Raw genomic sequence first — 17,329 nt, 5'->3', positions numbered from 1 at the left:
TGCTGCTTAACTGCCTTCCTTCCCAATGGCATTCTCATACTTAACTCTGCAACACTTGATCACACGTTATTTCCCCTGACTAGTCCACAAGCTTCATGAAGGAAAAGAGATTGTGTCTTGCTCACTTTTTTATCCCAGTACGTGATACATTTTAGGGAAACAAGAGTTGCTGATAAATTAAGGCACACATGCATTAAGAAATCGAGTAATTCTAAAAAATCTTTTGTCAGTTATGTAATATTAACTTGGATTTGTCTCCTCTATGAGTGAACCAAAGACAAATGTAGCTGTCAAAAATTGGTGATAGAAATGTTTTCTTCCTAGCTGGCTAAAACATGTGTCTTTAAAATCTTAAGAACTAACCTCTAGTCAAGCTTTTCACACACACACACACACACACACACACACACACACACACACACACACAAATAGAAATGTTTTCTTCCTAGCTGGCTAAAACATGTGTCTTTAAAATCTTAAGAACTAAGCTCTAGTCAAGCTTTTCACTCACACACACACACACACACACACACACGCACCACTAGGGAGTGGGTCTAGGAATAAAGTCAATACTAGAGAACTCTAGGTATGGCCAGCTTCTCAGTGACTGAAAATCTGCTCTCCCAGCAAACAATGATAGAGCAAACATGTCTGAAAAGTCTGTATGCACTTGATACTGTTCTAAGTGAAGATGTAAATTGCTAATTTACATTCTTTTAAAGTCCTATAGATTAAATCATTGCCTCCCAATCAAAATGCTCAGTTTGAAACCTGGCCAATTCTGTGACCTTGAGTCGGTTCTTTAACCACTCTAGGCTTCAGTTTTCCTATCTGTGAAATGGTATATGATAGTACTTCCCTCATAGGGTTATTAGGAAAACTGAATAAAGTAATCCATGTAACACACTTAGAACAGTGCCTGGCATGATAGCAACCTTACAAATGGTTGCTGCCATTAACTGAAACTGTGTCATCCAGCAATGAAAAATGTGTTTGAGACCTGACTCATCTTGGAGAGGGTAACTAAACCTGGTGTATTCTTCAGTGCCAATCCTTTAGGCAAGGCCATGTAATCCCAGGTAACATGAAGGGGCGGCAGGGGTGGGGGCAGATCCCTGTGAATATTTAAGTGTAAAAGAGCATTTTATAAAACTGATTTGGTTATTTATTTTTTGAGTCAAGAGTTTCGCTGGAGTTCAGTGATCTCGGCTCACTGCAACCTCTGCCTCCCAGGTTCAAGCGATTCTCCTGCCTCGGCCTCCCCAGTAGCTGGGATTACAGGCACCTGCCACCACACCCAGCTAATTTTTGTACTTTTAGTAGAGATGGAGTTTTTCCATGTTGGGCAGGCTGGTCTTGAACTCCTGACTTCAGGTGATCCACTCACCTCAGCCTCCTAAAGTGCTGGGATTACAGGCAAGAACTGTCGCACTTGGCTGGTTGAATTCTTATGTGTAAACAGAACCAAGCAAATGTATTACCTTTTTGAGAACAGGGATCAGGTGGTCATCCTCCATTTCTAAGATGGCACTGGGAACATAGTTGATTTTTAAATGTTTCTTCAGTAAGCTAATTATTTCCTACCACCACCTGTGTTATACCATATGCAGCTATGAGTTATCTGTGGTCTTTTGGCACACTAGTGATACTGAACATGTTGTTCGGGGACTGCATGAATCCGCTGTTTCTCCTTGCCTCCCCTGTCCTCCCCTCCCCTCACACCAGTCTCCTTATAGCAAACTCAGAGTGGAGACTGCTTTCAATTTACCCATGAAAACCAGAGCCAGGTCAGCCTGGAAGTGAGACCAAGAGAAATAGTAACTTTTATCACCAAGCCTAGCAGTTCACATTCCCCTGAATCAATAAAATGGCTAAAAGAATAAATGGTAATTTGATTTTTCCCTACCTTCTCACTTCCAGCTTCTCAATACAGAGCACCTGATAGAACTTATTTAAAAGATCAGGGGTCTACTTTTCAATCCCATTCCATTCTTCCACAAATCAACCTCAATAATTACATTTTTTTTTCTTTTTTTGGATGTGCTATATTTAAGTGTAGGTGACAAGACTCATTTTCCAACTTGTAATATGGAAAAGTGGTTTGGGTCATCCCAAGCGAATGGAAGTAAGCCAGTCCAGTTGCCTCTAAACACCTTTTATCACAAAGTTTTTATTGAACAAAAATAATATGACAGTAAAAATGATACATGTATGAAAGTGAATGAAGATTTGCAGTCATAGAAAAGATGTGTACAAAGAGACCAACATTCAGGTTATATAGTTCTATAAAACTTTTCCCATGGCAGTTTAACACTGATTAAGCAGACATAAAAAGGAAAAGAAAGTCATTAATGTTCTTTGAAACCTATTTTTTGAGTAAAATACTTCTGCTAAAACACACGCGCACACAGAATGAGGCAGAGCTATACAAATACTTCAGTTCCTCCAGTTCTCTATTTGTGTTACAGAAGTATTTTCATTCATCAAAAATTGTATTTTTTCCATTTCTAATAAATGGATGTAGAGTATACATTAATCCCAGTTTCTGAAGGAAAAGAAAATAAGAATCAGATCTGTAGGCATTTAAATATTTCCAGTCATCATTTATATAAACAAGTATGCTAAAAATAGTATTTTTGGTTGAGACTTTTCCACATAAACTTCCTTCAGTTTCTCTGTAAGAATCATGCGTTTTGAATGTGTTCTCTTATTTCTAAATGCTCTGTCAAAATTCTAAATGCTCTGTCTTTACGTGGTTTTTCGTTTGTTTTGCTAACACGTAGTTTTGAACCAGTTATTACTTAGAGCTAGGCATGGAGGAAACAATTGGACTGAACACCAATCATTGTTCTACCTTCAATGAGCTGTGCGGCGTTAGGCAACTCTTAGCTTCTGATGTGCACCTGTCTTGAGCTGGAAATAGGTCGTGGGAAGCATTCTCAAAGGCCCCTTCTAGCACTATCATTTTATGTTTGGTAATTATCAGTTCCCTGGGCCAGCTCCTTTTATTCAGGTACAGAATGATCCTTAGTCTATGGCAGGGGCCGGGTGAGGGGGGAGTAGTGTCTATTCTTGGATTTTGTAATCACTACAATTACTTTACAGTCAAGGAGGCATATTAGAGTGTTTGGGTTTTTATCCCTTGATAAGGGCCTATCCCCACAGAGATGCTCAATTCCAGTTGAAAAACCCCAGAATTTCTAAGTATCGTAGCAATATTCTAGATTTTTTCTGAAAATTCAAGAAATGTTTCCACAAAACTCATTTTTTAAATCCTTTCTCATAATCTTGCCACTTAATGCCCAGTTTGGATCAGTTACTTAGTCACATTTCAAGTTAGTTTTTATCACTTGTAGTTAAGGATTATAGTTAATCTTGAATTTAAAGCTCTGGGTGCTTTTCAGTTCTCTTGTATTAGAACGTTCCTTCTTCATGTACAGGTGTGGTACCTTTGGACTGGTGCCTGCTGATTTTCTGATGGAACAGAAAATATGTCTGTATTATCACTGCTCCAAATCACATTACACAAAAGAATTTATTGGAATGTTCCAAGTTGTTAACAGTTCAGTTCCACAATGATGAGGTTCCTGTAGAATTTTTCTTCTGTCAAGGTTTCCTTCATTCTCCCCATAACTTTAGTAGTACGTAAAGCAGTATATCCTCTCTCAATTTCCTCAAGCAAGGCCTTTAGTACCTCCAGTTCTCTATTATTTGTATTACAGCAAGTTTTGGATCCATCAAAAATTGTGACTATATTGATGAAGATACCTAGTGTTACAAAATTTCTTCTTAGTTGTTTGGGTTCATCACCATTCTGTGAGCCTCTTCCAAAGCATTAGATTTTTAAATGTTAATTATAGTTGCAAGGATTTAGAGGAACCCCAACTCATACTGACACAGTGAATATATCATCAGATGGTCAGGATTCTCTATGGAAAATGGAGAAAACAAATTTTTTGAAATAAGAGTATGCTAACCTAGGAGATATTCTTGGGCCTGGAACAGCAAGAAGTTGATGTAGCTTTTCCATCTCAGATTTTTGTCTGGGAGACATTTATAAGATACTGTAAACAGCTAAGGAGGCTAGCCTTTCAAAGTTCATTCTTTTAAAAATGCACTTTAGAACATTTTCTTTTATCAATTTTTATTGTCTAAATATGGCTTAGTTTATTATAAAAACATTATTTGGACATTTACCGAGTTTCAGTTCAAAAGAGGTTCCAAGGCAATTCTTATACAATTGAAAGTAAAAACAAAAATGTGATATGAATATGCTTTCATACTGCCCACTGGTGAAAAATAATGAAATTCTACTAGAGAGCTGTTTGTTTGATACTAATTTTCATCTTTCAAACATTTCCTCTTAATACTAAAAAAATATCATTTACATAAAGCTAAATGCAAAGGAAGGCACAGCTGGTTATAGTCTATATAAGCACACAGTTTAGCATACGCAGAATTAAAGAGAAAAAAGCTTCACATCCTTATTAGTTATACTGAAAACCATTAAGAAAAGTTATTCACTGTCAACAGTGTTCAACACTTAAGACTAAAAGGATATAAAAACAAAAACATTAAAATTCACTTAATGCAAAACAGATTTTCATATATACTTGAATATATAAAAAAACAGTTTTTTAAATGCTAACATAAATCTAGACTATCCTTGTTATGAAAAGTGCAAACCAAATTAACAGTTTCACAATGTCCTTCTCATGACACAGGTAAACTAGCCCATGGGGACAAATTTGTTTATCAGATAATGAGTCCTTAATTGTGGCCAGACGTCATCAGGATTTCTGGGAGTTGGAAGAAAGCAGTACTGGAGAAGCAGCTCTGTCCAGACTGGGGATTGGCACTGGCATGTGGCCGTTAAGCAGTGTGGGGAACTGTAGGGGACAAAAGATTTTCAAAATCATTATTGCAAATCCATTGGGAAGAACTTAGGTGCTTCACATTCCCAGACAGTCCACTTCTTTCATCACCCCTGTGACGGAGATTAGTTGCCAGTGTATTTAACTAGACGATGACAATGAGATTAAGATTACATAGAGCAAACAAAGGATAAGGCCCAGAAAATGTCCCTAGTTATTCTATATGCATAGGCTACTAGGAAATGGTATGTAATTTATATGTTGCCAAAGCATCTTCTAATACCATTTTTTAAAAGTTCTAAGCTACTCAGGATGCTGATATGCTATAAATATTAAGAATGTTTTAAAAGCCATAGACTCTTTACATGTGAGTCAGTAATTTCTAATTCTATAGCAATTTGCTATCAGTTTTTCAGGGTACTACAAAGATGATTCTTGCAGCATTTACTCTTCTAAAATAAGAAATGTATTTAATCTTAAAAGATTTAGAATAGATTATTTTGGAGCTAAGAAAGTATTCTAATTAAAAGTCACACTTAGATCACTCATAAGTGACAAAGAATAACATTTCTGTATTGTTGATAACTAAGATGACAAATAGTTGGCTGACAGTATATGCTCTGATAATGAGTTTCAGGTCTGATATGTTAGTTGCAATCCCCAACTGAAGAAGGCCTTTTAATATGTGACTACTTGGAACCAGATTTTCATTGTCTAGGATGATGTGTCAAAAAGATCTCGAGAGCTGTCTTTTCTAGCTTAATTCCTATTTAGTCCAGGTAAGTTAAATATTAAACTTAAGCGCCAAATACCAAATTAAGAGCCTGGCACATGTTGGAAGTACAACAAATACTTATATTAAGTAAATTATGTTTTTGCCGTTTTCAAACTATTTCAGTAACTTAAGTCTAGTGCATTAGAGTTTATCAAGACTTGTCATTTCATTTCCTACCTAGGAGCTGTAACCTAAGTTTTGTTTTCCCAATTTCTAGATGAGAAAACATTTCAAATAAGTTCTGTTGGCTAAAGGTCACAGCTAATAAGCAACACAGCCAAGTTTTAAACTGAAATATTTCTGTACCACACTGACCAACTTTTTCTTTTGGTAGGAGTTAGGGGGTTTCTTTAATTACTGTTTCAGTTTTTTTAATGGTTATTGGCATATTCAAGGTTTTTGTTTCTTTTCTGGAACTTTGAAATTTTAATTTTTTCTAGAATTTTATCCATTTCAACTGCATTATCAAATCTGTGCACATACAGTTTATACTCTTGTTTAAGGTCCATGCTCCTAAACACTCTTCCCATTGAGTTAAACACTGGTAGATGAGCAGATTTTAAATTTTCATTCTTTTATTGATCTATCTATTTTGAGATAGGGTCTGACTCTGTCACCCAGGCTGGAGCGCAGTGACACAATATTGGCCTCACTGAAACTTCCACCTCCCAGGCTCAAGCCATCCTCCCACTTCAGCCTCCCAAGTAGCTGGGACTATAGGTGGACGCCACCATGCCCAGCTAATTTTTGCATTTTTGGTAAAGATGAGGTTTCACCATGTTGCCCAGGCTGGTCTCAAAACTCTCACCTCGACCAACCAAAGTGCTGGGATTGCAGGTCTAAGCCACTGTGCCCGGCCTGCATTTTCATTCATTTTGTTTATTTGCACCTTCTCTCTCTTTGGTCTACCTTATCGGTGTTTTGTCAAGAGAATCAGCTTTGGTATTGTTAATCTGTTTTGCAAAATAAATAACTGATTTCTGCCCTTGTTATTTTTATATACTCAATGGATTTCTCTTGATTAGCCTGGCTTTCTGACATATTTTTTAGTCAAGATATCTTCATTAGGCTCTGCTCCCACTACAGTTCCCTTTTTTAAACTGCAACATTTCCCAAACTTTTGTCCCCAGCATCTTTTCTCCAGTACCATGCTTGGACTTGACAACCAGTTCCATTTTAGACATCTCCAACCAATGCCTCTTCCCCATAAAACCTGCTCCTCTTCCATTGCTCACTCCAAGTCAGTGAAAATGGTTGGGACCACACACATAAATGTGAGTCAGGGCTCCACCACTTACTAGTGTGTTATCTTGAATAAATTAGGCAATATCCCTGTGACTTAGTTTCTTATCTTTAAAATAGAATTAATAGGAGTATTAAACGAGAAGCCACCAAAAGCGCTAAGAACAATGTCGTGCATACAGTTAGCCATCAATAAATGTTAACTATTATCAGACAGGCTTGCTCGGTCGCCCAAATTTGAGTGCAGTGGCGTGATCATGGCTCACTGCAGCCTCAACCTCCAGGGCTCAAGCAGTGCTCCCACCTCAGCTTCCTAGTACTTTGGACCACAGGTACACGCCAGCACACATGGCCAATTTTTGTATTTTTTTGTAGAGACAGGGTCTTGCTATGTTGTCCCTGATGGTCTCGAACTCTTGGGCTCAAGTGACCCACCCACATCAGCCTCCCAAAGTGCTAGGAGATCACAGGCATGAACCACCATGCCCAGTATTAACTATAGTTATGCATTTCCAGTGTGTTAATCACTTAGTAATCTTTGCCTCTTTCTAATTTTCACTACCTACTTCTCAGACCCATCTCAAAGTCTGGCTCTCTTGAGCTTACCTCTGAAATGTCTTCTAATTATATCCTGTGTCCACTGTTGTAATCTAAAAGATGATTCTCCCTTTAATTTTTGTAGTATCGTCATTTCCTCTGTTCAGGTATGGTGGTTCACACCTGTAATCCTAGCCGTTCAGGAGGCTAAGGTGAGAGGACTCCTTGAGCCCAGGAGTTCAAAACTAGCCTGAGCAACATAGTGAGACCTGGATTCCACAAAAGAATTTTAAAAATTAGCAGGGGGTAGTGGTATGCGCCTGTAATCTCAGCTACTTGAGAGGCTGAGGTGGGAGGATCACTTGAGCCTAGAAGGCAGAGGTTGCAGTGAGCCGTGATTGTGCCACTGCACTCCATTTCCAGCTTGGGCAACAGAGCAAGCCTATCTTTAAAAATAACAATAATAATTTCCTCTTCCTGTTCCTTCCACTTTCTCTTCAGTTCTTCCTCCACACTAATATCAATGATTTTTCTCTAAAACAAGATTGCATCCTTCTACCTCCAGCTTAAAAAGCCTAAACGTTTAACAGATAAAGGGAGAAACTCCTAAGCATATACTCAAGGCCCACAGCTGCTTTTCTGACCTTATCTCCTATCACACTTTCATGTCCCAGTCATTCGGCTCTATTCCTCTACATGTACCCCACTCTATCGAAATCTTGTCACCTCCTCCCAGCTCAGGTGCCACTGCTTCCTTGGAGCCTGTTCGGTCTACAGCTGGAAGGAGCGCCTCTCCCCCTCATTTCTGCAGCACTTTATTCACATTTTCTGTCCCTGCAGTCCTTGTCACAGAGCACTGCAAATATTTGCTGGGTTAGATTTGTTGCACTAAAAATTACAGCACACGTTCTTAATTGAAAACTTAATTAGGTCTAACTTATTTCAAGACAGACATACCCATTCCTACTAAGTATATTCCAAATTGGAACAAAATCTATTTCAAGTCAAGGAACAGACATCCTTAGACAAGAAAACACTAAACTGTCCAAGAAAAACTGAGTTTACTTTATTTATAAATCAAGGTTATTTACATTTAGCACAATCTTTGGTGCCCCTCTCCTTACCTAAACATTTCTCAATTATTAAAGCATACCTCTCTGATCTGTGACAAACCTGACAAAAACAAAAACAAACAAAAGCATACCTCTTCTAGAAAGGCGTCTTCTCTCCCCTTCCTTGGAATTCTTTAATATCTGCTATAACCTGCTATAATAATATTAGGGGTTCTTTTGTACAAAAATGCTTCAGCTGTTACCCCAAGGATTTTGATCAACCTTTCCAATCAAGATAAGAAATTTGCCAGCATCACTTGAAATGTATAAGCCAAGTCTATTTTTTTCTTCCTCTATTACATCTATAGGACACATGAAAGAGATTTGTTATTTTGAAAGAAAATTATTTCCGTAAGTTTAAAAGGGATGTTGACCAGTGTGGTGGTATGCCTGTAGTCCCAGCTGCCCCAGAGGCTGAAGTGGAGGACTGCTTGAACCTAGGAGTTCAAGACCAGCCTGGATAACATAATGAGACCCCCCCATCTCTAAAAAATTTTTAAAAACCAAAAAAAGTTCTTAAAAGAAGAGATACTGCTGATAAGAGACACTGCTGATAATCTGAATTCTAAATATCTTATCAATAGTAAGGTCGTTTTAAAAATCAGTATTAGTCCTATACCGTATTTTGTTTACCGTTCTCAAAACTGCTATTCAACTTTTGCCACACTCAATTGCTCTTTTCAAAGGAAGGGTAACAGTATTTTTTTTTTCCTTTTTTTTTTTTTAAGACGGGGTTTCACCATGTTGGTCAGGCTGGTCTTGAACTCCCCACCTCAGGTGATCCGCCCACCTTGGCTTCCAAAGTGCTTGGATTATAGGCGTGAGCCACCAGAGTAACAATATTTTAAAAGGCAAAACATTTTTTTTCCTTAGTCTCATGGATCCAACCACAAAAAGAGGGCCCAAGGCCATATAACCTGTCAGCCATCCAGAATACCAGGTTGTCTTTTTTTTCTTTTTTTTTTTTTTCAGGGTTGTATTCTGAATGGCTTCAGGAAAGAGAACAGGTCCACTTGGTGAAATTAAAACTCTAAGCAAGTAGCCTTTAAATTCAGTAATTTCTGATGCAGAATTCTAAATGTAAATTAGGAACCTCTGGTCTGCACTGCTTTTCAAATTGGTTCCTAGTCTGGGTAGTATCACTAGGAACATGAAAAAAATATTTTTGGGCCAGGCATGGTGGCTCACGCTTGTAATCCCTGCAATTTGGGAGACCAAAGCAGACGGATCACTTGAGGTCAGCGGTTTGGGACCAGCCTGACCAACATGGCAAGACTCCATCTCTACTAAAAACACAAAAATTAACTGGGCGTAGTGGTGTATGCCCGTAGTCCTAGCTACTTGGGAGGCTAAAATGGGAGAATCACTTGAACCCAGGAAGTGGAAGTTGCAGTGAGGTGACATCACACCACTGCATACCAGCCTGGGCAACAGAGACTCTGTCTCAAAAACAAAAAGGTTTTCATCTGGCCCTGTCCTAGACCTACTGAATCAGAAACTCTGGGAGTTGGGTCCTGCAATCTTCATTTTAACATACCCTCTAGGAGATTCTTTTGCATGCTAACTTTGAGAACCATTGGTCTACAGTCATGACAAGAAAAGAGGGTATGCATGTATCCCAACTCCCAGAGATCCTGATAATGTGTAGAATTACTGTAGACATAAATCGTCATTTACTGTTGGGAGCGTTGGGCTGGAAAAGGTATCTAAGGCAAGGAATCCCAAAGAGACCCCAGCCAATAGTGCTCCATTGGCTTTCCTAGGAGGCTGCCAAGGCCTGCACCAATCAGGTGGCAGAATTCCCAGTAAGGAGAGAAATGAGAGGCCACTTACTCACAAATACCTACTGAATTGTACAGAAGCTCTGTGTTGGATTCTAGGATTAGAGTAGTATAACAGTCCCTGCTGCCATGGAGTTGACTGTAACCAATTTCTTTTTATTCTATTAATATTAGAATTCTATTGCTCTAATCTTGAGACTTTCAGGAAATAAGGGGTTATCTCCCCACCAAAAGATTAGTATTCTTAATTTTAAACTTTCCAATACATTTGCTCATTGCTTTTTGCTCACTATTTCTAGTTTCTGTTTTCCTTGCGCCTGAGCTGAAAGTGTTAAAAATCAACAAGACCATAGCTCAATTTCTTGTGATGGGAATAAGGGCTGGGAAAGATACAGAAACCCAGTTACTCAAGGATATAGTCACATCATAACACCCTACCCAACCCCACTAGGAAACCAAAGCAGCAAGATGGCAATCAAAACCTCTTTAGCTCCACCCTTCTAAAGAGACCGTAAATCCCAGCATGTACAGCTCCTGGCACAGAGGAGGTACTCAGCAAACATTAACCTTGACAGCCAAAATGGCCAGCTCAGATGATCGTGAAGACTTGCTATTAACTTGCCTTTCTCAGACTTCTCTTTGTGAATTCATTTAGACATTCAGTAATTACTGAGCCTCACTTGTGTACCACGCCATGTGCCAGATGAGGAGGACACCACAGTCAACAGGATTCCATTCTGGTCTCTAGGGCCCATAGTTTAGTGGGAAAGATGGCCAGATCAACAGGCAATCATACAACAAAGTGTTATGTGCTAGATACAGTGGTAACCAGAGAGCTGCAACTAAGTTGGGGTAAGCCACACTGTGGGACACAGGATACAGATAGGAAGGATGAAAAAAGCTAGAATTAGGGAAAGTGGGAATTTGCACTGAGTCCACCTTTTCTTGAGTCTTGTCCTTAGGATCCTTTCCACCTATATTCACATATTCAAACAGTAACACCTCAGTCAGTGAGTAATGATCTTTGGATCTCAAGGAGGAAATACTGATTTCTCCATGATAGCAAGTGATGGTCCTGCAAGATTCTAGTGTGTGACTGAATAATGAATGCGCTTGCCTAATATGGAGCATTCTGTAAGATAAAGCAGCTAAGTCTTCATTACTTTTTAAGCAAATGTCCTGGATTCTCGTTTTTCATTATAGAACAAGGAGAACTTAATGATGATTCATAAAATGATGCAAGTAATTTTTTCTATCCCAGTATGGGGAAATTGTTCACTATTTTTATTTTCACTTTATGTCAAGTGAGTTGGTCCATTAACTAGGAGGATTAATATTTTAAAGTATTCTGTGAGCTTTTATAAAGAATAATTTTTATTTTCATTTTATTTTAAATAGAGATGGGTTCTCGCTGTGTTGCCCAGGCTGGTCTGGAACTCTTGGGCTCAAACAGTCCTCCCACCCTCGGCCTCCCAATGTGCTGGGATTATAGGTGTGAGCCATCATACTGGCCCAAAGAATAATTTTTTTAGGTTTTGCCTTTAATAAATTTCCTGTTTTCATAGACAAATGAAAATATGCAAAACACTTCAAGAACGAATTGTTCCACCTATGGGTATCTGGCATGAGTACACAATTTCTGCCTCAATGAAAATGTCTGCCTCTGAAGGGCGTGCAGCCCCACTAACATGAACTTCCTTTGGACATTTAACATTTTAACCAAACGTAAGGCAAAACTCACCATTACCTCTGCAGGATTTAGGAAAAAAAACATCCCTCACAAGTGTAATGTTCAAAAGTTCATTTCCAAATGCTCACCTGGAACAGCGTGCTTGGCCCTTGCAGCCTGGCAGGACTCAGCGGAGCAACTGGACTAAGGCTGCTCCAGAAATGTATGCTGGAGAGCAGTGGACTCGGAGTCAGAAGCAATCCATTTGGTGTCTGGGAAATAAAGCAAACAGACTTCTTCATATAGGTTCACCTGACTCGGGCCGTGATCCACAGAACAGCAGAGGGGTTAGGTAGACTAGGCGTGGACCAGGAAAGGGCTTTACTGTCTCAGGAAAACTGGCAGCATTATTTCTGTGGGGTTGTGAACAGTTTAATTTTCTCTTCTTTTGAGACAGTCTCACTTTGTCACACAGGCTGGAGTGCAGTGGTGTGATCTTGGTTCACTAGAACCTCCCGGGTTCAGCAATTCTCCTGCTTCAGCCTTCTGAGTAGCTGGGATTATAGGCACCCACAACCATACCGACTAATTTTTGTATTTTTAGGCTGGTCTCAAACTCCTAATCTCAAGTGATCCGCCCTCGTTGCCCTGGCAACGTGTTGGGATTACAGGCATGAGCCACCGCACCCAGCTAATTTTCTTCAATGCGAATTTTATTAACACTTTCATTAGGAAAAAGGTATTGATACGTTACCTTCCCTAAATATTCTGGTGGAAAACTCAAGTTTGTATCAACTTTTGTCTGAATGATTTGTTGAACTTGTTCCCCTTCCCAAATTAAACTAGAAGGATTAGTATACAAACAAAATGAGATTCCATAAAGGGGCTTTAATTCTTCTTATCTGTATTTCCTGTTTTTCTACAGGGGACAGCTATTCCTTAGGTTACAAACACATGTTTTTAGATGGTCTTCCTATCAACAGCTGTTAAGGGTTTAGGATTTGCTGTTAAAATACCCTGTAGTAGCCTCTTGAGAAGCTCTGAGGCGGTTTTCCAGATTCCACCCGGATGTGGGGTTGATGAGAATTTATTGCCCTGGGAGTGGTTTGGGCGGGGGCAGGGAAGGCCCTTTCTTGTCAGATTGGGTGTAAAGCCAAAACCCTGGGTTTCCCAGGAGAGTTCCAAGGACTGCATTTGCTTGCACACACGCAGCAGGAGTCCTGGCCTGCAAGCCAGCTGGAGGGCCGAAGAAACACCAGCCCAGCTGCTAAGTCTGCATGGCTTTTATTCTCAGTGGAGACAAACTCCCCAGCCCAGGGTGGTTTTGTACCTTTGGTGACTAGAAGGAGTCCCTCAGTGGTTTTGTAATGTCAATAAGGTGCTTTGTGTAAGAAGAACCACAGCAAAGTCGCCAGCCTTTCAGATTGCATCATGCTGGATGCTGAAGTGTTATTTTCTTCCTAGAATTGGCCTCCATAGCTTCATTAATTACCAACAGCATTTGGCTTAAACCTAAATTGAAAGGTCTGCTCTGTTCAGCAGAATGGAGACAAACGTCCAAAGTTCCTCAAACTGTGAAGCTGCTGAAATGTAAACACCTTTATACCACATTATGTGAGTCGTTGCTTCCATGGCATTTCCTACATATTGAGTGACCTATGAGGTTACTAGAATAAATACATGTTTTGAATAAGCTTCCCATTTGTTCTAGTCGAAGGCAATTTCACAAGCATGCCAGACCATCTGGCCTAACCGTTAAAAATTAACGGCTCAGCATGAGCTCTGCCAGGGTTCCAATCTCAGAACCAAGACTTCCTAGCCAGGTAACCTCAGGCAAGTGACCTAACCTCTCTTTGTCTCAGTTTCCTCATCTGTCAAATGGGAAGGATAAAAATGCCCACGTTACAGGGTTGTTGGGAAGATTAAATAAGCTGATCTATTGCAAGCTCTTAATAAGTGCCTGGCTATAGAAATGCTCAACAAATGCCAGAGGCAGGTATCTGGCTAGCTGCTTACTACATGTTTTTGAATGAATAAATGGATTGGTAATTAAGCGAAAGTATACATGACATACTTAATAAATGTATTTCATCTATGCGAGGGAGAAATTCTCATCTGTATGCAGAAAAGTATTTAATCCTCTAAAACAGACAGACCGAATTGAGTCAGCCTGGCCTTGAAGGCTACTCAGTTGTGTTAGGCTCAAGGCCACAAGCTCAGGTGTTCTGAAAACTAATATTTGCATGTTACTCTGGAGCAAGGTTCCAACCACAATATGTCACATTAACATTTAATAACCAGTGTGTTCAAGGCCTCCTAGTTTATCCATCAGCGAAGGCTCTCAAAGCCCTCAAGAGACAATCTTCTAAACCACAAAACACAGCTATCCTCCTCTCATCCATGGCCATTATATACCCAATTCCTTTCTAATCCTCTGAGCAATGTTCAAGGTCTAGAATGTCTACTTCTCCAGTCTAAAACTATGTCTCGATTTGAGATGTTTGCACATTTGTTTCTAAAGAATACAGGATGTACTCAGAATACAGTGGCCTTCTGTTTCTCATCTTTAATATGTCCAAAATGTCTTCTATAATATATGCAAATAAACACTGTAAAATGACTTCATTCCCTTCTCTCCCTGAAGTTCTCCCTGAAAATACTGTGGCCTTAAAGAACCATGTGGTTGCTTTTTTAAGGAAAGTTTCTATAATGCCTGCCCTGGGTTATCTCTGGGCCAGCGAAGAGTCCTCACAGTCTCTCTTCACATGCTCCTGGAGTCAGGCAGGGTGGGCTAAGCCTGAGGGCCAAGGGCTAAAGAAGTTACAGCAAAAAGCGCTGTCTTCTTTCCTTCCCCAAAGGCGGTCTCATTTTAACAAGCATGGCAGATGAGGAGCTCCTGATCCCACGGCTGATGCCACTGACAATGCATTTGCAAAGGGTAAGACCCTCCTCCCGTGATCTCCTCTCCATTTTCCCCACTCAGTTCATCTTCCACTTCCACTTCATAGAGTCTCCTAAAAAGCCTGTACATCTGAGCTCACCAGGGTGAGCTGGCATCAGGTGCCCACTTGGGCACCCCTGGCCCTCTGCCTCCTCCTGCCTTCCTCTTCCCATCAAAATGCCACCTCCTCAAAGGACACATTCCTGATCCCCTCAACCAGATGGGATTTCTTATTTCTGAATCTTTGTAACACTCTGTGACCATTTTTTTCCTTAACACTTAACATGTTCTGCCTCCCACTATGGTGGCACATTTTTCTTATACCTCTTCGTGTAGCCTTTACGGTATCTGCTTGTCTTTATTCCTCCTGTAGTAGTCAGTTCCTAAATAACGATGAACTGAAGCCATCTGCAGCTCTCGCTGGGTCCCCCGACTTGTCGCTTGTTGGGCATCACCACTCAGATGCCCCCACCATGCTCAAACTTCATGAAGCCCAGCGCCTTTCCACATCAGTGTTTCTTAAGACTTCCCCTTCTGTCAGCGGTACCACCACATATGCACTGCCTCAACAAATACTGACCGAGAGTGCATACTACGTTTCAGGTGCCACAGATGAGGATAAAACAAGACATAATCCCTGCACTCATGGCCCCATCTACCACCCGTATCCCAGTCCCCATCGTGCAAAATACCTTCCGCCTAACTGCAGGCTCCGGACAAAGCCTCTGGAGGTGCGCTACGACTCACTCTCCTATTTATCCCTCATTTCCATTCCTGCTGCATCCAAGTCCCTATCACCGTACAGATGGCATTCTACGACAGCTGCCAGGCCAGTCCACCTGTCTCCAGTCACCCATCCCATCTACTCTATATCCCATCACCAAATCAACCACCCTCAAACACTAAGTTGACTCAACATGCAGTCACAGTTTCAGAAAGGGTGGGATGTCCTCTTTAGCCACAATTCCAGGTTCCCCATAACCTGGTTTCATACACTCCCTAACTTCTGAGGACTAAGCTCTGATTTTTTATTTTGCCCAAATTCCTACCTAGGGGTCTAGGGAGTCATGCCCTACAAACCATAAATTCTCGTCAGATGGCTTTTATTGAACCCTATATATTGTGACTGACTTTTCAATCTGACTGTGGCATAACATTATGAGACAAAAAATATTTAATGCCAAAACATATTTCCTTGCCATACTTTGAAATTGTGCTACAAAGTCTCTTGTGGGAAAAATCCACATCCTATAGAGAATCCGCTTTCCCCTTTGTTTTCCTTCCTTCCCTCACAGATCCAGGAGAAAATAAACTGAGCCAGGCACCCTTTTAGGTCCAATAAGAAACATTTTACAACCTGTCCTTGCACACTCTCTAGTCTCTCTCTCTCTGAAGTCTACTGTCTGAGTGATTCCTCTGCACAATAAAACTTGATCTCCACTATCCTTTATCTTAACCTGAACATTCCTTTCCATTGATCCCAGGTCTCCAGATAAACTCAACCAATTGTCAACCAGAAAATGTTTAAATTTACCTATAGCCTGGAAGCCCCCGCTTTTGAGTTGTCCCGCCTTTCTGAACCAAACCAATGTATTTCTCAAATGACATCTCATGCCTACCTAAAAATATATAAAACCAAGCTGTATCCCGACCACCTTGGGCACATGTTCTTAGGACCTCCTGAGGGCTGTGTCACGGGTCATGGTCACTCATATTTGGCTCAGAATAAATCCCTTCAAATATTTTACAGAGTTTGACTCTTTTCTTCGACACTTCCCTCCCAGAACCCTCTTACTTGGTTTGATGTGTCTGCACTTTCCTCATATGCATGGAGGCCCAGGCATTCCAACCCACCAGCCCTTCAACACTCCCTCAGAGCTTCCCTGAGCACCAGCCCAGCCCATAGTTTCCTGGGTTACAGGCACTATCCACAAGTGACCTCATCCGTTCCCATGGTTTCACCCCCTAGCATGTTGACGACTCCCTAACTTCCTCTCCAGCCCCAAAACACTCTCCCCGCTCCAGATGCAGCTGGGCTTTTCCACCCCAAAGTCCTGCAGGGTCCCCAAACTCAGCATGACCCTGACTGGATGTTTAGACTTTTCCCAGGGAGCTTATTCTTCCTCCCATGTTCCTCATACTCAGTTCTGGCTCTCCCTGCTCCTCCCACCCAGACAGTCACCAAGTCCTGTTGATGGCATTCCCTGTCTCAGATCCATCTCTCTGATCCCTCCCACCATACAACCTTCGATACTCGTGGTCTTTCGCCTGGAATATTACAGTAGCATCCTGCCTGGATCCAGCCTTCCCCCTTCCCAATCTCGCCAGCAGGGTGATTCCTAAAACAATTCAGACCGTCACTCATGCCCCTTCAATGCTTCCCACTGCTATACTTCCC

The 17,329-nt window shown here is 40.7% G+C and overlaps 1 protein-coding gene across 2 annotated transcripts in view; it reads right to left on the bottom strand.

The window, feature by feature from the left end:
• Window positions 1-2,150: 2,150 nt before the first annotated feature.
• ELK3 (ETS transcription factor ELK3) overlaps window positions 2,151-17,329 on the bottom strand; it is a 76,995-nt gene continuing 61,816 nt past the window's right edge. Inside the window, exons 4-5 of one of the 2 annotated variants that reach the window (XM_017516272.2) lie at window positions 12,140-12,262; window positions 2,151-4,889 (exon numbers count right to left, since the gene is read on the bottom strand). In XM_017516272.2, the coding sequence (XP_017371761.1) occupies window positions 4,791-4,889; window positions 12,140-12,262 (222 nt within the window). In that variant the 3' untranslated portion in view covers window positions 2,151-4,790. The remainder of the gene's footprint in view (window positions 4,890-12,139; window positions 12,263-17,329) is intronic. The other variant, XM_037733917.1, reaches the window with a different exon arrangement.

Source organism: Cebus imitator, unplaced genomic scaffold (assembly GCF_001604975.1).
Source record: "Cebus imitator isolate Cc_AM_T3 unplaced genomic scaffold, Cebus_imitator-1.0 Scaffold18, whole genome shotgun sequence".
NCBI lineage: Eukaryota > Metazoa > Chordata > Mammalia > Primates > Cebidae > Cebus > Cebus imitator.
This window is presented reverse-complemented; position numbering and strand designations above follow the sequence as displayed.